The sequence below is a fragment of the Henckelia pumila genome, chromosome 3, assembly GCF_033568475.1.
Source record: "Henckelia pumila isolate YLH828 chromosome 3, ASM3356847v2, whole genome shotgun sequence".
NCBI lineage: Eukaryota > Viridiplantae > Streptophyta > Magnoliopsida > Lamiales > Gesneriaceae > Henckelia > Henckelia pumila.
Genome location: NC_133122.1, coordinates 176754037 through 176777465, shown reverse-complemented (window position 1 = coordinate 176777465; position 23429 = coordinate 176754037). Strand labels below are relative to the sequence as shown.

At 37.0% G+C, this 23429-nt stretch overlaps 1 protein-coding gene and 1 pseudogene across 2 annotated transcripts; both read left to right on the top strand.

Annotated features, from left to right (window-relative positions):
* Positions 1-1198: 1198 nt before the first annotated feature.
* The window catches only part of LOC140890018 (probable leucine-rich repeat receptor-like serine/threonine-protein kinase At3g14840), a 58169-nt pseudogene continuing 35938 nt past the window's right edge, over positions 1199-23429 (top strand).
* On the top strand, positions 7994-12342 carry LOC140890461 (phytyl ester synthase 1, chloroplastic-like). 2 transcript variants are annotated; one of them, XM_073298257.1, is made up of 7 exons: positions 7994-8413; positions 9066-9224; positions 9306-9410; positions 9483-9542; positions 10464-10644; positions 10735-11825; positions 12132-12342. In XM_073298257.1, the coding sequence occupies exons 1-4, from the start codon at positions 8392-8394 to the stop codon at positions 9509-9511; spliced, it is 315 nt and encodes a 104-aa protein (XP_073154358.1). In that variant the 5' UTR covers positions 7994-8391; the 3' UTR covers positions 9512-9542; positions 10464-10644; positions 10735-11825; positions 12132-12342. The 2 variants fall into 2 exon arrangements, with proteins under 2 accessions (XP_073154358.1, XP_073154357.1); XM_073298256.1 differs by having other exon boundaries at positions 10398-10644.

Here is a 23429-nt window from a genome sequence, read left to right as displayed (position 1 = left end):
TTCCTTAAGTTTGCATTTGAATAGCATTTCACCAAAATTTTACCAGGATTTTGTTTGCGAGCTCAAAGGTAAATGCCTCGTGAGTTTCTTTTGTTTCCATCTTTACATTTTCCATTCTAAACATAAATTTTCTATGTAATATAAAGCTGACTTGTGGTGAAATTTGGACTGTCATATCAGTGGTGTTGTCCAGTGTCTAAAAAGCAGTTCAACAAAGTAAGTTACAGCTCAATTGTCTACTGATGATTGTTTTGATCTTTTTTCTTTATCTGATCTACCATGTTTATTTTTATGAACATGTGAAATATTTAAAGGACTTAATAGACGAGAACAAATTTATGTGGAAAACTTTGTCAACTAAAAGAGGAAAAATCATTCCTCAAAAATAAAAAAGATGAAAAACCATGCCAAAAGAAGAAACCAATTTTATTTCCTGCAATAAGTTGTGTTACAAGTTGGATTCTCCGTCTAGGGCTTGCCGTATAGTGCTACCGTTGTTTCATAATACTCACTAACTTTATGATTTCATAATCTAATGATTTCAAATGAATAGTTGTGATGAGGATGACAAGATCACGTTTATTTCACATGTTGGGTGATCCCATTTATTTTTAAGTTTTTTTTCTCTAATGACAGTCCTTTCTTATGATAACGATTTTATTGTTGGGAACACTCACTCGCTTGTTGCATTTGTGGGACAAAACTATTATACTTCAAAAGTACCGCATTTTCATCTCTCACGTGTAGTTTGTCGTCGTTTCATGAACCTTCAATGTGAATAGAGGATATAGTAGAAATGAATACAAATAAACTAGGAGTAGTTTGAGTCGACATACATAGATTTGTCACCTACTAGCTTTAAAATAGATTTAATTTCTTTTTATCATCTTATCACCTCAATTAATGCCTCATCTTTTGCTCACAGACGAGGCTAGTTCTTTTTTGCTTGTCGTTTCTGTTTGTCTTTATTTTATTGATATAACGAGGAACATTTAAACATACACGCATCTATCATGCCAGCCTACACTCATTGTATATGCATACTCAACTTGGTGCAGACCGTAACTTGCCATAATGAGAGGATATTTGAACTGTGATAAAAAATTTCACAGGTCAAAGAAAAATATTTGCTCCCTTATAAGAGGGTGACTATGTCTAGTAGTTTTTTCCCATGTTTTTGTGTTTTAGTTATAAATGTATGAAAATCCATTTCTTAATTGTGTCTCAGTGCTCGCTCCACATAAATTGTGCTGGACGTCAAGTAGATGTAGTTGATGATAAAGGTACCACTACCTATGAGGAGGATGTAGATTCCGGTGGGCCTTCTAAGTTCTATCCTGGTTAGGCAAACTGGGCTTTTAGCAGCACAGGGAACTTCTTGGATGATGATAATGAGGACTCATTCATCCATTCAAATATTTCAACCATAACTGGGCAGAATTCCCAGCTCTACATGGACGCACGAGTTTCCCCCATGCCACTGACTTATTACGGATTTTGTATGAGAAATGGAAAGTACAATGTAATGGCTTCACTTTGCGGAGATCATGTTTACTGATGACCAAACATATCCTAGCCTTGGAAGGCGTATATTTGATGTTTACATCCAGGTGCATTCTGTGAATACTGTGGGATTATGTTACAAATATGTTATTTATGTTTTACAAACATTTGATGCAGATGAAAATAAATTTTGGGATTCTTATTTTATTTGCAATTTTCTGTCTGAAATACTTCTTGTTTCTATGATCAACTAGTTTGATGTTATTTGTAATGAAAGACATCAGGGGCAACGTGTGTTGAAGGATTTTAACATTGAAGATGAAGCAGGTGGAATTAAAAATGGAATCACAAGAAACTTCCCTGCCAATATAATTGACAATTCCTTGGATATTCGCTTCTATTGGGCTGGGAAAGGGACAAATGGCATCCCTGTTAGAGGAGTCTACGGTCCTCTCATTTCTGCCATATCTGTGAGTCGTGGTAAGATATGGATTCTCTCGGCCATTATTGGAAAGAAAAAAAACATTGGGTATGTAGTTGAAACAATGCATATTGTGTTTACTGAAAAAATATTGCATTGAGGAAATGAAATGAAAATGTTCTGATTCCAGGTTTTGTCTATTCTAGCATATGAGCACTGCCCATGTGCTGCACCCATATTTTTTTTCATTTGAGATGATCTCATTTAAAATAATATCATATCAAATGCTAAAAATAATGGATCGTTGGATCTCATTCGGGCACTGGCACTACCCTAATGGGTAGCATAGACAAGACCCTGATTCCATAAAATCACAGGATTGCGGAAAACAATGCATATTGTGTTTACTCAAAAAATATTGCAAATTTAAATTGTTAAATGCGACGTAGGACAGTGAAATTTTTTTTTCTTTCCTGTCAAATTTATTCAGATTTTAAGCTACCTTCAGACGGCATCCCTACAGGAGCCATAGTCGGCATTGTGCTTGCTGTTCTTTTAGCAGTCACGTTACTGATTTTGGGAATTCTTTGGTGGAAGGGCTGTTTGGGACAGAGAGACACTTTGGACTACGGTAATAGATTGATTAAATTCACTTACTCATTTTTACTTGTGAATTACTGTCCATATCCTTCCAAATGTGTGGGTGTATTATATGTGCATTCATTCTTTCATGTAAGTGACAAAACTGGTGCAGTTTATGTAGAAAGAAAAACAGCAGCAAAAATACAATGTAAGTGGAGAGAATATAATTTATTTTAGATAACTCAATCGGTGGAAAATGTTCTGCCTTTTGTAGGCATACAATGAACAGCCACGTAGCTTAATTCTCTCAACAGATTCCTAACAAACTAAGAAATAATCAAATACTAGCTAAGAAATAGCTACAGACTTTGACCCACTAACATTTGACTAGGTAACAAATAAATTAATTACCATTTATTCTAATAACTTAAGAATGAATTAAATAAACTTATTTAACAGCCGATAAGTATTGATGTTGTATTTCAATACTCTCCCTCAACATCAGCTTTCTTCCTTTCTCTTATTCCAAGCTGCTGGCGAAGTCTTTCGAACTTGTTTCCACTCAAGCCTTTGGTGAGCAAATCTGCAACTTGACTTTCTGTGCTGATGTGATTCAAAACAATTTCTTCTTGCAGAACTTTTTCTCTGATAAAATGATAATGCACCTCCACATGTTTAGTTCTTGCATGAAAGATTGGATTTTCTGCCAACCGTATTGCCGACTGGTTGTCGCAATACAATGGGATTGAATAATCTGTTGGTTGATGTAAATCCTTCAATAATTGCAGTAGCCAAGAACTCTCTTGAGCTGCCATAGCTGCGGCTCGATACTCTGCTTCCGTTGTTGACAAAGATACAGTAGGTTGCCTTTTGCTACACCAAGAAATTGATCCTTCTCCAAGCATAAAAACATACCCCGTAGTTGAGCGTCGAGTGTCATGGTCACCGCCGTAGTCGGCATCACAGTAGCCAACTAATTTTTGACTTCCATCCTTTTTGTACAGTACACCATAATCAAGTGTATTCTTCACATATCTCAAAATTCGCCGAACGGCATCCAAGTGAGGCTTCTTTGGAACTTGCATGTATCGGCTCATCACTCCAACTGCATAAGAAATATCAGGTCTGGTTATAGTTAAATAAATCAAACTACCAACCAATTTTTGATACATCGATGCATCGTCCAAATCTCTTCCTTCATGAGCACACATTTTTGTATTTGGATCCATCGGAGACGAAATTGACTTGCACTCGAGCATCCCAAATTTTTTCAGCAAGTCTCTTGCATATTTTTGCTGACAGAGAAATATTCCCTCTTGAGTATGATCAATTTCTAGACCAAGGAAGTGTTTGAGCTGTCCAAGTTCTTTCATTTGAAAACGAACGGATAAATTCTTCTTTGTTTGAAGAATTTCTGCTTCACAATTTCCGGTTATGATTAAATCATCCACATACACTAGCACAATAGCTAGCTGCCCTCTATCATATTTGACAAACAAACTGGAATCTGCAGATGTCATTGAATAACCATTATGAATTAGGAATTCTCCAATCTTACCGTACCAAGCCCTTGGTGCTTGCTTTAACCCATAAAGTGCCTTTCGTAGCTTACACACATATTCGGGATGAACTTGACTCTGAAAACCCAAAGGTTGATTCATGTAGATCTCTCGATCCAACTCACCATGTAAGAACGCATTCTTTACATCCATTTGCCACAAGTTCCAAACTTGACTGGCTGCAAGTGCAAGTAAAACTCGAACAGTTGTAAGCTTTGCAACTGGGCTAAATGTTTCGTCATAGTCTAGTCCATATTGTTGAGAGAACCCTCGAGCAACAAGTCGAGCCTTGTTCCTTTCAATTGAACCATCTGAGCGACGTTTTATTTTATACACCCATTTGCAAGAAATAGGCTTCACATCTTTTGGCTTTGGTACAAGCTCCCAAGTTTGATTTTGTCGTAATGCAACAATCTCCTCGTCCATTGCTTGTTGCCATTCTGGATTTTGTAACGCTTCGTCAAAAGTCGCCGGTTCTTTTTCATTTGGTTCTTCTATTATTGCAGCATTGGCATATTTAGCATTTGGTTTTCGAACTCTTGTCGATATCCTAAGAGAAGCTGAGTCTTCTACTCCACTAGATTCATCTTCCATGTTTGGTTGCTCATACACACCTGTCCTCCAAGAATTTTGTCTTGTGCTTTCTTGGATATCATCCCCAAAATCTGTACCATCATTTTTATCAAGGCCCAGCTGGATTTGAGAAGACGACAGTACATCTTTAATGGGATTTTCATTTTCTAACAACCACCAAGAAGATGCTTCATCAAACACCACATTTCGAGATGTATAGCACTTTTCAGATGTAGGATCACAACACCTCCATCCCTTTCTTTGATTGTCATATCCTACAAAAATACACTTAACAGCCTTCTTGTCCATTTTGCTACGTAAATGATCAGGTATAAACACATAGCAAACACAACCGAAAACTCGAAAATAGCTGACCGAAGGCTTCTTATTCCATAATAATTCAAAGGGTGAATGAAAACATAACCTTTGTTGAGGAAGCCGATTGATTACAAAGGCTGCAGTTCGCATTGCTTCTGCCCAAAACCGTTTAGCAACATTTCTGGCATGAAGCATACTTCGACATATTTCAGCTAGATGTCGATTCTTCCTCTCCGCTACTCCGTTTTGCTGTGGAGTGTTTGGACATGTGAATTGATGATATATTCGACATTCTCGAAGGAAATTGCAAAACTCGTTTGAGGTAAATTCACCTCCATTGTCAGTGCGAAGACAATGAATTCTTTTACCTATTTCTGCTTCTGCATCTTTTTTGAACTCTTGAAACTTTGAAAGAGTTTCAGACTTTTCTTTCATGAAATACACCCACAAGTATCTGGAGAAATCATCGATAAAAGTTACCATGTATTTCATCCCACCGATGGAAGCTTGCGTGATAGGTCCAAACACATCCGAGTGGATTAATTCCAATGGCTCATTTGCTTTAAATTTGGATTCTTCATATGGCAATTGATGTGCTTTTCCATATTGACACCCGGCACATATGGTGTCTGTCTTAACTTCATGTTCGGGCAGCCCCTTCACCAATGCTTTTTTCATCATCTCATTTAGCTTGAAGTAACTAACATGACTTAGCCGCATATGCCATAAATCTGCTGTTTCATTTCTTTTAGTTTTATCAACAAAAGCAGTTTCTGCAGACATTACATAAACGGACTCCAGTCGTCGTCCCTTCATCATGGGCTCTTCCATAATCTCAAGATTACGATAAACCTTTACATCTTGCGGACCAAACAACACACAATGACCTGAAGATGTTAATTGTGATACCGAAATGAGATTTTTTTTCATACCTGGGACGTGATAAACATTGTGAAGTGGCACTTCTGTGGCATTATTTTGAGGAGCGACTATCGTATTACCGATATGAGCTATCGGTAATTTTGAATTGTTTGCTATCACCACCACTCGGCTTCCCTTATATTCTGCCAAGTCTTGCAACTTTTCTTTATCACCGGTCATGTGATTTGAACATCCCGAGTCAACAATCCAGTCATTGTCATAATCAATATGCTCCAAAGTTGTTGCTGTGAGAGCTAGCTCGTCTTGTTCTGCAGCATATAATGCCTCATCATCCCATTCATCTTCACTTTTCGAAGCAGCAACAGCAACACTCTCCATCAATTTTTTCTTCGAAGGACAAGCTTTCGCCATATGACCTTTCTCACCGCAATTGTAACACTTCCCTTCAAACTTCTTGCCATAGCTGTGATTTTTTGAATCACCCCATGAACAGGTACGTCCACTGCCTTGATGATCTTTTACCTTATCATTACTCTTTTTAGACCAACCAGCTTTGTTTTGCCTAGAGTTTCCTTTGTTTTTACCGGCGTAGAGTGCTTCCTCTTCACCCTTAAGCGAAACTCCTCCCATTTGCTTAGCTAGTGCTTCTTGTCCAGCAAGCAAATTTTCAAACTCTACCAGTGATGGCTGATTTTGCCATCCTTGTACAGCAGCAACAAAGCCCCTATATTCAGGTCTTAAACCATGGATAATTATTCTCTTCATCCTGGTTTCTCCAATTGAATCACTTGGATCCAACTCGGTAATTTCACGGCATAAAGTTTTCACCTTGTGGAAGTATTGAGAGATCGTCATGCCGCGTTGAGCTATCGACAAAAGTTCACTCTCCAGAAGTTGAAGCCTCGTGTCATTTTTCTTTGAGAATAGTGTGGCGAATGTATCCCAAGCGTCTTTGGGAGTTTTGGCATCCTTTATATGCTCTAGCACATCTTCTTCGACCGTAGTCTTTAACACAAACATTGCCTTGCCTGCTTTTATCTTCCACTTTCTTAATGTACCATGTACATCCTCTGCCTCTGGTTGCACAACTTCGCTTCCATGGACAACCTCCCACAAGTCTTGGCCTTGCATGTAAGACATCATACATGTAGACCAAGTATTGTAATTTTGATTGTTAAGCTTCTTGATTCCACCAATAATTTGAAGATCACTCATCTTCTCAATTGGAAAAGAAAAAAAGAAATATTTTGTTGTCAGCAACAGCCTGGCGCTCTGATACCACAATGTAGAAAGAAAAACAGCAGCAAAAATACAATGTAAGTGGAGAGAATATAATTTATTTTAGATAACTCAATCGGTGGAAAATGTTCTGCCTTTTGTAGGCATACAATGAACAGCCACGTAGCTTAATTCTCTCAACAGATTCCTAACAAACTAAGAAATAATCAAATACTAGCTAAGAAATAGCTACAGACTTTGACCCACTAACATTTGACTAGGTAACAAATAAATTAATTACCATTTATTCTAATAACTTAAGAATGAATTAAATAAACTTATTTAACAGCCGATAAGTATTGATGTTGTATTTCAATAGTTTAAGGGGGATAAGTTGTGGGATAATTGGGATTGTGTTACACCCTCAATTCTCGCAAGAAATGAAGAACATAATATGATAGAGATTAAGGATGAACGAGAAATGAAAACGTAATGTATTTGATTGAAAATAAGCAACCGAAGTCATACTGTCTGACTCAAACTAGATACTCAAAATTCACTAGATTTGGCTAGTGAAGGTACTCCGTACAAAATAACTGAATGCTCACTACAAGAAAAACTCTTATTAACAACACTCAAACAACAACAGTTTTATCCAAAAGCTGTTGTCTTTTACGTTATAACAACAATTTTAATTAAAACTGTTGTCTTTGGTCGTTTTTTTAATAAAAAAACAACAATATTTAAAAAAATGTTGTTTTTTGGCGGTATAAGACAACAATTTCAAAAAATGTTGTCTGTTAGCGGGTTTTGAATAGATACGACAACAGTTTTGACAACTTTTTTTGTCTTTTAATCTTTATTGTTTGTTTTTTTAAAAAAAATTAGTATATAAACGTGTGAGAAAAAGAAATAGAGGGGAAACACTTACCCCAAACCGCTAACTTTCATTCTCGCCTTTCTCAAACCCTCAACCTTTGAATGTTGTCTCCTCCGTCTACCACCGAAATCTCGAACGGTTTGAGGGGTTTTGTTCCTAAGATCAGTAGCTTCGATTTGAACCGTGAGTCACCATTTTATGCTCATTTTTGCTAGAACCGATCCCTATCCAGATCTGCTGTTGTGCGCATCTTCTCCCGCGATTTAATTTCAGCTTCGATTTCTGGATAATATAGCGGAGGATATGAGAGGAAAGCGGAATTGCGTAGGGAGGAAGTGAAACCCTAAGAGAGGGAGAGAAGAAGACAGTGTTCTACTTCAGGGTCCGGCCCGAATCGGGAGATTACACCATTTTCATGGGTCTCGACAAGAACGCGAACGAGGAGCTCATTAAATATGGTTTTATCGAAGACATATGGTACTTTTTGTCTGATTTTTTCCTGATTTAAATTGATGGGTTTTTTCGCAAGTAGCTGTTTCAATTAGCTTATGTCAGCTGTTCGTGATGATATGATGTTGTTATGATTTTATGGCATTAGACAATCTTGAGAGTAGGGGCATTTTTATAGTGATTAATTTGATTTTGATGAAGAATCCCTCTGATGGTTGTTTATAGCATTAATGTTTGTAGAATCTCTATTATTGTATGAAACATTGGGGGCAGTGGTCTTGATCCTGCTTCCTCTCCATAGTCCATACTAAGGGAGAGGCTCATGCCATTCCACTCCAGACTCCGTTGGATAATGTTAATTGTTATGAGGTAGTTCCCTTCTGCGGGAAAGCTTTTAAGTTCACCGAATATTTGGTTTTTGCATTTGGACCATGTTTTGTGTTCACTTGCTGGGCAGGCCAGCAATATATTTATAACACTATCCAAAACTTATGGTGATCGAACACCGTTTCCAGGTCTCAATTCTCTATTAGCTCACCGAACCAAGTGCATGTTAAATAATTTCACTTGTTTACTATTATTTTTTGAAAAAACCAAAAAATTTCGTTCCCATCAAATTTTTTAACCCGTTTTTCATCATGGTTCCATATCAAGAACAAGATGTTTGATTAAATGTCAGAGTTGGTAGAATGGGTGGAAGAAGCATTAAAGTCCGAGCATTCTTTATCTCCAAACAAACCCATTTATATAGTCGTAGATTATTCCGGTGGGTGCTTCGCTCTTGTTGTGGCGGCTCGTAGTTCTCAGATAAACCTTGTTCTAATACTAGCGAATCCGGGTCTGCCTTCTGCCTTTAAGCTTGATTTGTGGCTAACAGTGGGGCACATTTAACTGATGTATTCTATGATATTTCTTTCAGCTACTTCATTTGGCAGGTCGGGGCTGCCGCTTTTGCTCGATTCATTGGAGATATTGTCTGATGAACTTCACGCCACAGTTCCCTGTCTTCTGGGCTTGGCTTTGGGTATGCATTCGTTTGTTAGTCTGATTTCAAACCTTGCTTTGTACTAAAAAAAAATGTGATGATTTTTCACAGAACCCAGAAGAGTATGTTTCTGTTGCTGATTTCTTTGCTGCTCACCTCTTTCCTATTGAGGTACAAAAAAACAATTCTTGATTTTTTTGGCGTTTATTCAAATACAAAATCTGTATAATATTAGCTTTTTTAATGACTAAACCAGCAGATAATTTGAAATATAGGATGTCAAGTAGTCCATATTTTTCTTTATTTACTCTGTGAAGCTTCGGAGAAAATTCTCTGTTTTTTTGGGGCCATATTCTCTTAATGGAGTCCCTTTTTTCAGTCTTTTCTTAATATGATTGGACTTTGATTATGGGATCGAATTCCAGCCTGTAATCTTGTTTGTTCTTAGTCTGACATCTTAGGCATTTTTTAGTTTAATTATTGCTGCCATCTGTGACACTATTCTTGTTTCCACTTTGGATTAGCAACCGACAAAAGTTGGAAATAATTGCAATTTTTAGTTTACAGATTCTTGATATTTTCTGCCGTTTTTCTTTTCAGTTGGGTATGTAAATAAAAAAAGCATAATAATATCGCTATAAATGTCGAGTTTCTTTTTAGCTATGTGGCCTAACAGAACGTTTAACATGGGAGGATCTATTTGGTAGTTATTTCCATTCTTTTTCCATACATGATCTATTTGGTAGTTATCTCCATTCTTTTTCCATACATGTGCAATACCTTTTCCCATACATGTGTGATACATGATTATTGCATCACGTAAAAACTACACAGTTGATGTGGTTATGGCATGGTAAGAACAAAAAAAAACTGAGCTGTACTAGTTTAACCCATGGTTTTTATTACTTTGGAAGCTTTTTTTATTTTCAAGTGATGAATGAAAATTGAAAACCAAGAATTTCAAACCCATAACAAAACCTTTATGATCCAAGAATTTCATGATGATTTTTGATCGTGTGCTTTCAGGATTTATTTGGATGCGGAGTAGAAGATTCTAATGTGTCGTGTTATTTATGACTGAAACTTTGACAGAAAGTAGTCAACTATCAGTGGCTAGCTAGAGGACAGCTTGAGAATAAGAGAAAAAGTTCCAGAAGATTCGTACATTCTATCTGCTGGTTCTGGGGATACGAAGCATCATTGATTTACGATTCTTCAGATTTGAACAGGAATATAACTGATATATTTTAGAAGCTCATTGACATTTACAGAGGTGAAAACTTGTTCTGCATATAATATGTAATATTATTTTTTGGATATAGTGATTTTAAAGGCTGAATTTTGTTGCTTTATTTTAATTAAGCCTTAGGTGATGATAGGAGGTCTTTTAGCTATTACAAAGCTATCCCAGTCATTGAAAAGCTACCTTTTAGAATTGAAAGTGCAGACCAGGTCAAGCACCAACCTGGGATTGGAAAGTCATTGCAGGATCATGTAAGAAAGTAGCTACAGCATCAGGCTTTGGATGCTTTTATTTCACTATTATTTCTCCAGCCATCTTTTATCTTCATTTTATGGAACACTATTCGCATTATATTTGGTCTTTACCCTGCTTGGTGATGGAGGTTACAGATTGAGGAGATAGTAAACACTGGGAAGCTATCCAAGTTGGAGCACTTCGAGAAGGATGAAAAGGTGTAGTATTGTTCTTGAGGCCAAATTTTTTTTTATGAAAGTACTAGTTTATCGGTACAATGTGACGTTTTGTTGCATCCGAATTGAATGTTGAACGTATGTTAGTTTTGTTTTACCATTTGATGCTTGTATGGATTTATTATTACGAGTGTTATATATTTAGGCAGAGGCGGATCTATAATTAGGCAGAAGTGATGATTTGTCCAAGTTTGTGATTTGTTGTCTATAAATGTTCCTGAGTCTGTGCTTCTAAGGTAAGGGCCTCCTAGCACTGTCCTTGAGGTTATCCAATAAGGACTGCTAATTAAAAGCACCTGACTTGGTATATCTAGGTGAAGTTCATGAAACTATAACAAGAAGAATTTCACTAATTATTTTAATTTAATTTTGGCTACCGATCCTTGGATTCTTGATCTTCTTGATGAAACTAGATGATGGTTGCAGGTATTTATTTCTTCCTCCAAATTTGTCATGAAGGATTGTAACGGAGTGTTATATAGGATATAATCATCACAAGTTGGAAGTTTGTGGTTCAATCCATAAACAAAGAGAATTACCATATTTTGTTAATTTTCTAAGGTTCGTACAATCAGCTTATTCGGAGAAGTATGGGGCATCGGACCTGCTACGGCAAGTAAACTTTACGAGTAAGGACACAGGACCCTGGATGACTTGAGGAAAGAGGATTCAATGACAAATTCCCAGATGATAGGTTTAAAATACTTTGATGACATCAAGACTAGAATTTCTCGTCATGAGGTGAGCCGTGATGGTTGTTAATTAGATCTTGTGGTCGGTACTTTAATGATGGATCATCATGGTGATGAACCTTAGATTTTAACCTGGTAATTCAATGCAATGAGAGATCGATGTTTCGTCTTATCTTTAAATTCTATTCTCCTAGATATGTTGGCTTTATTTTGTTTCATATTTAGTTAGGATTGGATTTGTTTCTTAAGTCTCATTTGGTTTTCAATACTAGACTTTGCAATTAGCATGTTTTGTAAAATCCCATGTTAGAAAAGAGATGAAATTGAGTAACTACGTGGAATTTGATATTTTCAGGTTGAAAAAGAGTCTTTGCATGATTGAATTAAATAAGTTCAAGAAAAGGCGAAAGAAATCTGTTGGAGAAGAGAATGGTGGGTAGATCAATTCCAACAACCATTAGAATACGCCCGAGTTATTAATTGAACTCTTTATACGTGTTCGAATATGTATTCAAACTGTTGTAAATATTATTTTCGAATGTTCAAAAATTGTATATTAAATTTTATTTTTGAATTTTGTATTTTAAATTACTTATAATATTGAAAAATTGGATATTAAATTTTAATTTTTTTTGTTATTTATTTGAAAAACGACAACATTTTTTAGTTGTTGTCGTAGGAGTTTAAAATTGTTGTAAAAAGTCTTTACACGTTCAAAGACAACAGCTAAAAATTGTTGTTTTTGAGAAAAAAGACAACAATTTTTAAACGTTGTAAAACTGTTGTCTTTAATAGAAAAGACAAGAAGTAAAAACTGTTGTCTTTGAGCGCGATTTTTTACAACATGGCTTTTTACAACATTTTTAAATCCTCTACGACAACTTATAAAAAATGTTGTCTTTAGGAGTTTTTCTTGTAGTGGCTTCTAAGAAGCTACCACTCTCCATATGGGTCCATCAGAAAATTGGAGTCCTTAACAGATTGAGAGTATATTAAATTGCTGCTTTTATCATTGAAGAAGCTAAGAACGATATTGTTTCCCAAACCAAAGATTCAGGTGTCCTCATTCAAACCTGGTACTCAACTTCTTGGGAAATTAGAAGTTGGTGTCACAATTTGAGCAAATTTTGAACTTATAGCAGATGCTCTCTTTTCGATCACCAATTAATAATTTTATCCTCTCCTATATGTCTTCAATTATTTAATTTTTTTATCAAAATAAAATCTATGTAGTTGACCTCATGTGTTAATTATTTAGATTTGTATTTCTTACTGATTGAGTTTACAGTTGTCCGGACAATTGCTATTTTCCAAATTAATTCCTTTTCAGATCTTAAGGGTCTGGACCTTAATACTGGATTATTCACCCTGAGGCAAATTAAAGCTGCCACAAATAACTTTGATCCTTCTAACAAGATTGGAGAAGGTGGTTTTGGTCCAGTATACAAGGTAGCCAGAAAAACGTTTGGAAAACATACTATCCTTGATATATTGCCATCATAAGCCTTTGTATTAAACTTTCCAAATGTTCTTTAAAGGGTCTTCTGCCAATTGGTACTATCATAGCTGTGAAACAGCTTTCTTCCAAGTCGAAGCAAGGAAATCGTGAGTTTGTATATGAAATTGGTATGATTTCAGCTCTACAACACCCTCATCTTGTAAAGCTGCATGGTTGCTGTATTGAAGGCAATCAGTTACTGCTTATTTATGAATAAATGGAAAATAACAGCCTTGCTCATGCATTATTCGGTTAGTTTCATGACGGGCTAAACTTCTGGTGCAATTACTTTTTGCGTGATATTTTAATTTGTTTATGAGTCAGGCTTGATGCTCACAGGTCTCAAAGAACAACAATTGAACTTGGATTGGCCAACGAGGCACAAAATCTACATCGGTTTAGCAAGAGGCTTAGCTTATCTCCATGAAGAATCAAGATTGATAATTGTCCATCGGGACATTAAGGCTACCAATGTGCTTCTCGATAAAGATCTTAACCCGAAAATATTTGATTTTGGCCTTGCCAAACTTGAAGATGAGGATAATACGCATATAAGCACCCGTATTGCCGGAACTTAGTAAGTGATGAGACATATCAGTGTTTCCTTCTAGCTCACAAATAGATTTTATTTTCTTCTTAATGTTTTATTTTTCTCCTTCCTGTTCTGCATTATTTTCAAGTGTTTCCATTTCCTTTTTATGTGAATGGTACTTACCATGGTTAACAACAAATGCGTAGATCACAGTATATACCGATTAAATATGGTTGGAGCATACCGAAGTTTGAGCTAGATGCACTTCGAGTGTCTCTCTCGATGATATATAATTGGATTCAAAGAGACGTTTGTGGCTAGCTCTGTAGGTTTGAACTACGCATGGCAAGTTATTATTACTCACCTTAATTTTTATGGTATATTAGAATTAGAATTAAAATATCGATAAGATAATAAAATATGCAGGTTTCTCTCTTGCTTTCATATATATTGAAACACATAAATATGCACCACTGAAGATATGGAATTGCAAGTTGAAGAAATGTTTTGTGGTATTACAGTAGTTCGTATGTATACATATTTTTTTAAAATAAAAAAACATTAATATTGTGTTATTTTTGTTTTTTACTTCATTTTCACACTGTATACTCTCTGATATACAAATTTGGTTTGAAATCCATGAAGTACTTCAGAATAATGTGACCAACAGGGAAATTTGCTCTCAGTGGTTCGTCCTTAAGTGTGTTTGTGTGCATGTATTGAAGAGGGCTATAAATCTTGCTATGGTTAACGGGTTTTCAGCAGATTGAGAAAACTCTATCTTCTCAATTGTGAAGGAAAATCAACCATTGGGTCCTCAGATATGTACCGTTTATGATATTAGATAGCTGCTCAATTCCTAATCTCCTTTTTTTTTCTCAAGGTAAAAAGATTTCTTACTGGATCAAAAATAATTGGGAACATCACAAATAAATCTACTTATGATTAATTTACATGTAGGATAAGATGCTCCAATATGTTTAATACTGCCGTTAAATATCTTTGGGAAATACTGAAATATCATGACTATTCACTCTCAAGTGTGTGGACTATCATTAGTTCTTTAAATTGTATTAGTTGCACCTACAATTTCCTGAATATATTTATAAATGAACAAGAAACATATATCACATGTTAATCTATATATAAGCATAGTCGTATATGCATGAGTTGACTATGGACGATGCATTAGATGAATGGCAGAGAACTTTTGCTTAGAAATGGAGAGATATACTGTGGAAAATAACATTATATTTGATTTTCCAGTGGGTATATGGCGCCAGAATATGACATGCGAGGCTATTTGACAGACAAAGCATATGTATGCAGCTTCGGAGTCGTACTTTTGGAAATTGTCAGTGGAAGGAGCTGTAGTCATAAACTATTACGTGAACTTTCCTTCAGATCAAGAATAACATAACCGAGGCTTGTAAAATTACAGTTTTCTTAAAACAGATTCGTCCCCTCCCGGATGTGCTCGGAGGATCACTAAGGACGTCTGTTTCCCAGGATACAACGGTAGAACCCTGTAGTCACATGACATCAAGCTAGGTACTACTTTGGCGAACTGAATATATACCTTCACGGTATCACGTATAAACTGAAAATCACGAGATGATGAACGAGTTGTGAGGGACACAGGAGTTGAAGCACGTAGTAGATGAAGCTCTACAAACGCACTAAATAAGCATGCATGAACACAGGGACTTCACGAACAGGAGCACACATCAGTTGGAGCTCAGGACATGAAAGAAGAGCTCTGTATGCGAAGATGAAGAAGCTTGGAAGTGAGAGGTAATTGAATTATCCTCAGTAGAAGCCAAGACCGAGAGTTTATAGCAACAACTCAATCATGCAAGCATTTTGCATGCAATTTGAAAATGAAAGGTCAAACAGCAGCCGGACAAAGAGCCTTCACAACAGCTGGCCAAATAAATGTGGAGGGAACAAGCCAATTTTGTTGACATCCTACTGCCCAACGTTAATAAATGCAAATGGAGGGTAGGGTAAAATAATAGCTCATTTCCATTCACATTAATGAATGAATAGTCCAACAATCCTCCACATGAATGAAAATTTAAAGATAAACGAAGATATATGTGATAAAGTTCAACAGTTGAATCCTGTATAGGATAGGTAGGTATTACCCATTGAACCTTCCCTTGTGAAAGCATAGTAATTCACTGGTTGACAGTAGACGCGATATCTTTGAACTGTACAACCGTTTTAGTAAATTAATTTATACTTCACACAAGACTCTCCCTGATACAATTCAGTTCTCATGATCGTGTTCGTTTTGGCCATGAACACTTGCCTGGTTCTCTGAGAGGGTCTAGAATTGTGCCTTGCAATTCATTCGAAGCGGCCCCACTTCTCTCTCACATATGTGATTTTATGTTTACTCCATCAGAATCATTAAAAGTCATATGCTTATCCTCAATACTCACCGTTTTATAGTAGGAATAGACTAGGGATTACCTCCACAGTGATCTACCAAACTAGTGCGGTTAGGTTGTCCTATTGAACCTAGTTCTTGGGATCTCCACTCATCGTAGGTTGGGTTTTCCTTCGCACCAATTTATTCTTTAGGCTTCAGTCCCATTCATTTTGACGATTTTTGAACTAACTCTCTGTTTAACCCTTTGGTTAATGGATCCGCTATATTATCCTTTGATTTTACATAATCAATAGATATAACTCCAGTTGAGAGTAGATGTCTAATGGTGTTATGTCTACGGCGTATATGTCTAGATTTACCATTATACATATTGCTTTGCGCCCTTCCTATTGCAGATTGACTTTCACAATGAATGCAAATATCCGGTACATGTTTTACCCATCCTGGAACATCTTCTAAGAATAGACGCAACCATTCAGCCTCTTCAGCACATTTATCAAGTGCTATAAACTCAGATTCCATCGTGTATCTGGCTATTACAGTTTGTTTAGAAGATTTTCACGCAATTGCTGCACCTCCTAAAGTGAATATAAATCCACTTGTAGATTTTGAATCTTTCATATCAGATATCCAGTTTGCATCACAGTATCCTTCAATTAGAGCAGGATATCTGGTATAGTGCAGCCCATGGTCACGAATGTATCTTAAATACCTTAGCAATCTGATAATTGCTTTCCAGTGGTCAGCTCCTGGATTACTCGTGAATCTGCTCAATTTGCTTACTGCATAAGCCATGTCTGGTCGTGTACAACTCATTAAGTACATTAGACTTCCAATCACTCGAGAGTATTTTAATTGAGAGATACTCTCACCCCAATTTTTTGATAGATGTTGACTTGTATCTATCGGGGTTTTAGCCAATGCAGTGTCATCCTTACTGAATTTTTCAAGTATTTTGTGAACATAATGTGACTGACTTAGAACCATCCTTTCAGATGTTCTTGTCAATATATTATGTCAATATATTATTTCCTTATTATAGTGTTGTATATATTCTTACTGTAATTATTTTATATTTCTTTCTAAAATAGGGGATTTGATTATGCTAGGATCAAGGGATTTGATTATTCTAGATGCCTATATATTGTAATTCCTTTTGTCAATAAAGTAGATACTTTTTCCGGAAAACTCTCGCTTAAATTTTTCATGGTATCAAAGCCAAAATTCTGAGATCATTTCAATCTTGTCTGCCTTCGTTTCTCGCTCCGAGATCTTGGTGTTTTCTTGGACTTGATATCTAAATTCGTGTTTTTCTAGTTGAATCATGTCTTTTTGAACGATCAGAACATTTTCTTGTTCGATTTAATGGCAAGAATTATTCTATTTGGGCATTTCAATTCTAGATATTTGTTAAGGGAAAGGAATTATGGGGTTATATTGATGACACAAATCCTGCACCTAGCAGCGAGAAGGAGAAAAAATATGTAAAATGGGAGGTGATGGATGCTCAGATTATGTCTTGGATCCTTGGAAGTATGGACCCCTCCATACTTCTCAATCTCAAGCCTTATAAGACTTCTAAAGAAATGTGGGGTTACTTGAAGACAATTTATAACCAAAGCAAAGCAGCAAGAAGGTTTCATTTGGAACTCGAGTTGGGACAACTCAGTCAAGGGAGCATGTCAATCCAGGATTTTTATTCTTCCTTTGAGAATCTTTGGGCTGAGTACACTGATATTGTGTACTCAAATGTACCTCCTGAAGGACTCATTGCTGTCCAAAAAGTACACGATACTAGCAAGCGTGACCAGTTTTTAATGAAGTTAAAGGGAGAGTTTGAATCAATCAGATCAAACCTGATGAACAGAGATCCTGTTCCTTTATTGGATATTTGTATTGGAGAGCTTCTCAGGGAAGAACAACGGCTCATTACACAAGCTGTCATGGAGCAGAAAGCTCAAAATTTTATTCCGATACCAGTTGCATACGCTGCTCAAGGGAAGTCTAAAGGAAGCAGAAATATGACTAATGTTCAATGCTATAGTTGCAAAGGATTTGGGCACATTGCCACCCATTGTACTGCGAAATTCTGCAATTACTGTAAGAAACCAGGGCATATCATCAAAGATTGTCCCATTCGGCCTCCAAAGAAAGCTAAAACTGCCTACAATGCCTCAGTTGGTTCCTTAAATGCTTCTAGTCCTAGTCAGCCTTCTCTTACTCCTGAAATGGTCCAGCAGATGATAGTTTCTGCCTTGACTGTTTTAGGCATTTCAGGTAACAAACAGACCACTCCTAAACCTTGGTATTTTGATCTTGGTGCTTCCAATCACATGACCAACACTGCCTTACCTCTCAATAATGTTCAAAAATATAAAAGAGACCTTCATATTCATACTGCCAATGGTAACACTTTACCTATAACAGTTGTTGGTGATATTTCAGAATCTTTGAATAATGTTTTTGTGTCTCCTAACCTGTCCACTAATCTTATATCATTTGGGAAATTATTTGACAACCATTGTACTGTTCAATTTTCAAATTCCGGTTGTCTTGTGCAGGATCAAGTGTCCGGGAAGATGATCGCGAATGGGCCTAAAATGGGACGTCTCTTTCCTTTACTTCATTCTTCCTCTGCAGTGTCAAATTATGTTTCGTGTAATGCCGTTCAATGTGATAATGAGGTGAGACATAGGCGTTTAGGACACCCTAATTCTCATGTACTTCATGTCTTGCTCAAATCTGGTTTACTTGGGAATAAAAATTCAAGCTTTAATAATGACATTGTCAACTGTGCATCTTGCAAACTTGGTAAAAGCAAAACTCTTCCTTTTCCATTACATACAACTCGCACTATCAAACCTTTTGAACTTGTACACACTGATGTATGGGGTATTGCACCAGTGATCTCTCATGAACATTACAAATACTTTGTTACATTTATCGATGATTTCACTCTCTTTACTTGGATATATTTACTTCGATCTAAAAGTGAGGTTTTCTCCGTGTTCAAAGTCTTCGTTGCTTTAATTTAAGCACAATTTTCTGCAAAAATCAAAGTCTTGCAATCTGATTCAGGTGGTGAGTACATGTCAAATGAATTTCAACATTTTATTCAAAGTCGTGGGATCATTTCACAACATTCTTGTCCCTTCACGCCACAACAAAATGGTGTTCCTTCTCATTTTTGGTGTTGTTCAAAGTCGTGGGATCATTTCACAACATTCTTGCCGGAAGAATCGTCATCTTCTTGATGTTGTTCGAACTCTTCTAATTGAGTCTTGTGATCCTTCTCGTTTTTGGTGTGAAGCTCTGTTTACTTCTGTTTATTTGATCAATAGATTACCATCTCCAAATTTGAATAATGATTCTTCCTACTTTTTCTTGTATAGGCATGCACCCGATTATTCCAATCTTCGTAGTTTTGGATGTGTTTGCTTTGTTCATCTTCCTGCATATGAGAGAAATAACTTGCTGCCCAATCTGTCAAGTGTGCTTTCTTAGGATATGCTAGAACTCAAAAAGGGTTCATTTGCTATGATCCTCTTGCCCGACGAATTCGTGTGTCTAGGAATGTAAATTTTTTTTTAAAATCAGCCTTTTTTTAGCACACCACAGGCTTTAGAGTCTCCCTCTCTATCTGTTTTGCCTCAATTTCTTGAGTCGCCAACAACAGTACAACGATTTCAACCTGGTTATGTTTATCGTCGGTGCAATTCTGCTGCATCTAATCATCTTGCAGGTCCCACTGAAGTTCCTCACAATCTTCATGCGACATCTGATCCTGTTCCACCCATTTCCAATGATCCAGCGCCCCTTCGAAGAAGCTCTAGACCTCACAAACCTCCTGATTGGTATGGTTTTTCAATCCTTATTGATATGACTACTACTTTGTCATCTATTTATATTCCCACTTGTTATAGACAGGCTATAGAACATGAGTGTTGAAAGCAAGCAATGGAAGCAGAGCTTAAAGCACTTGAGGAAAATCATACTTGGGATATTGTTTCTTGTCCTCCAAATGTTAAGGCCATTGGTGGTAAGTGGATATATACTGTGAAACTCAATTCTGATGTCTCCTTAGATAGATATAAAGCTCGATTGGTTGCTCTTGACAACAAATAGGAATATGGTCTCAACTATGACGAAACATTTACACCAGTTGCTAAGATGACCACTGTGAGAACCATTCTTGCTCTTGCCTCTTCTAAATCTTGGCCTTTACATCAGCTAGATGTAAAAAATGCCTTCTTGCATGGGGACCTTAAAGAAGAGATTTACATGAAACTTCCAACCGGTATGTCAATCACAGCTCCTCATGAAGTTTGCAAGCTACGACGTTCTTTGTACGGGTTGAAGCAGGCCCCTCGAGCCCGGTTTGAGAAGTTTCGCAGCACTCTTCTCCACTTCTCTTTCACACAGAGTCAATATGATACGTCTCTCTTCTTTCATCAGACATCAAACAGTATGGTCTTTCTCTTGGTCTATGTCGATGATATTATCATCACTGATAATGACAATGGGCTGATTACTAAGCTCCAAAATATGTTGCATAGTGTAACGCCCCGTTTTAATCTTAAATGAGTTTATTTGAGTTAATCGGAGATTACAGAGTTCACAAGCCGACTTGTTTTTTATCAGGGTCCTTTTTGCAAATTTTGGAAATTTCAGGGACTAAAATGCAAATATCGGTTTTATTAGATATTTATAAGGGGAATGACTTATTTTATTCACTCATCTCCTTCTCTTAGCCGCCTCCCCTCCATTGAAGCCGATTTATTTTGCTTCCAAGCTTTGGGATTTCAGTCCGAGCTCGATCCGGCCGTTGGAATTTATTTCGGAAGGCAGATTATCGATCACTGCAGCGAGAGCTCCGTTATATCGTAAGTTTTTATACGATCGGTTACATTCTAGTTTTTGGAGGTTGTTAAAATCGTTCTAGATTCGAATATGTTGTTCTTGACAGAGTTCTGATCGTTTATTATCTGTCGGTTTTGAATTAGAGCGACGTTCGGATTTGTTATGATTTTTGGAAGCCATTTTCGAAAATGTGGATTTTTAGATTGATGGGTTTGCTTTGTTATTGTTGTTTTGGGCATTGATATGAGTTGATATCTGTATTGAACTGTTGTCTGCGTTTCCGGTTTGTTCAGTTTATAGCCGTTATGCCGTCGGTTTGAGTTTTGGAGATTTCGAACCGTTTTTGTATTGATTGAAGCTTTGGCTTATGAGTGATCATTGTTGTTGATCAACTCTTGTCTTCGTACAGATTCGTTGGAGTTTGTCGAGCCCTGTGTTAGCAGCATTGTTCGTCGAGAGTTGGACAAAGAACAGTAAAGAGAATTACCTTGAACCGTAGTTGTGGTTTAGTTGGTATAGTCTTTGATACAATCTTTTGTTGTAGCTTATCCGGAGTTGGATCTACTGCATCGAAAGGTAAAAGCATTCATCGTAGCGGGATAGAATACTCGGGGACAGTTGGTTCTCGAGTTTCTCTTTCAAATCACATATTGCATCTACACTTGTTCTAGCATGAGGAACTTGTGTCTTGTTGATTGATTTTGATTTTGATTATGTGGCTTATGTTTATGTTTCTGTTATGCATTCATCTTGAGCCTACGTTGATTTCAGCGGGCAGAACCGCCCTTTTTGTTTAGATGTTTGAGAACTATGATTGAGTGGCCTAGGTCGTAGTCGTATCGCCTAGTGCTAGCATACTCATTTTGGTTGCTCAAAGTCTAGAAGAGTGAGATATGTGGCACCACCTCGATTGGGAGAGTCGGTGAGTCGTCACATGATCTCATTCTCGGGATCCCAAAAGCACAGCAATAATCCCTCGTTTATCAGATTTGATATCACGTTTTAAAGACATGCATTTCATTACGTTGTTATTGATCTCGTTGATGTCTTGAAAGCATGTGTATTGTTGTATTACTTGTTATGTTGTTTTTACTGGGAATATCGTTCTCACCGGTTTATCCGGTTGTTGCTTTGTTTTGTATGTGTTCTTGGCAACAGGTGGGGCTGGAACCAGTCAGAGACAGCGAGGATAGACTGGGATTTGAAGTTATAAGTGAGGCTTGGTTTTTAGGAGTCGAATGTATTCGAACTTTTGTTGTTTTGTAATGCATGCGAACCTAGTTATGTTTGAAGTAATTACTAGACTCGAACCTTGGTTGTATCGTGTTGTATCGAGTAGTCGAGATTATATTTGAATTTGGATTGATGCATGTTGTTATGATTATTGTTGGATGAGTTTGTAAGGAAAGACATTCCATGTTCTGAAATTTTTTGGGCAAGGGGGTGCGCTCGATCCTAGGTTATTGCAGGATCGAGCGCGGCCCTTGTGATTTCCGAGACAGAGAGTTTCAAAAAATGGTGCGCTCGATCCTGGCTTTTTGCCGGATCGAGCGCGGCACACTGCATTTTCTCGGCAGAGAGTTTTAAATTGTGGTGCACTCGATCCTAAACTTTTATAGGATCGAGCGCAGTACTGTTCATTCAAAAAAAAAAAAAAAATTTTATTTCTTCTTGTTGCCTTATCTTATAGATGGTGCATGATAATTGTTTATATTATCTTAAGAATAGAAGATTAGAACCGAGGCCTCACATTAAGTGGTATCAGAGCGATAAGATTTTTGGTTGAACTAGAGTGAGCGGGGTAGATCGAGTCTGCGTGTATTGGCTCCTTGCATGTGTTTGAATTATTTAACTGTATACTTAATTCCATGCGAGCATGCTTTATTGTGAGAGTTATTGAATTACATGGTTTTGTGATTTAATTTATAAAACATGATCTACTTGAGATATAACTGTTTCTGTTATCGACTGGTATCCGGTATTCCAAGCGGTTGTAAGGACATTGATTGTAGCGATTGAGATATCTCGTGTCCTAACCTTTGATTATCAGATGGGACCTCGTCGAGTGATAAACAGAAACACACCGCCAGTTATTCCTACAACTGAGCAAGCTAGTACTGAAACGGTTGAGATGGATGCTACAACGACGCCTATGGAAACCTTGCTGAAGAGGTTTCAGTCGTTCAATCCGCCGTTGTTGATGGGTTCAGAAAATCCAGTTGACTGCGAGAGTTGGTTGGATTATATTGATCAGTTGTTCGATTCCATTGACTACACTGATGACCGCCGAATCAGGTTAGTCATTCATCAGCTTCGTGGGGTTGCTAAGAGCTGGTGGATCATGACGAAGAAAGCAATGGAGAGT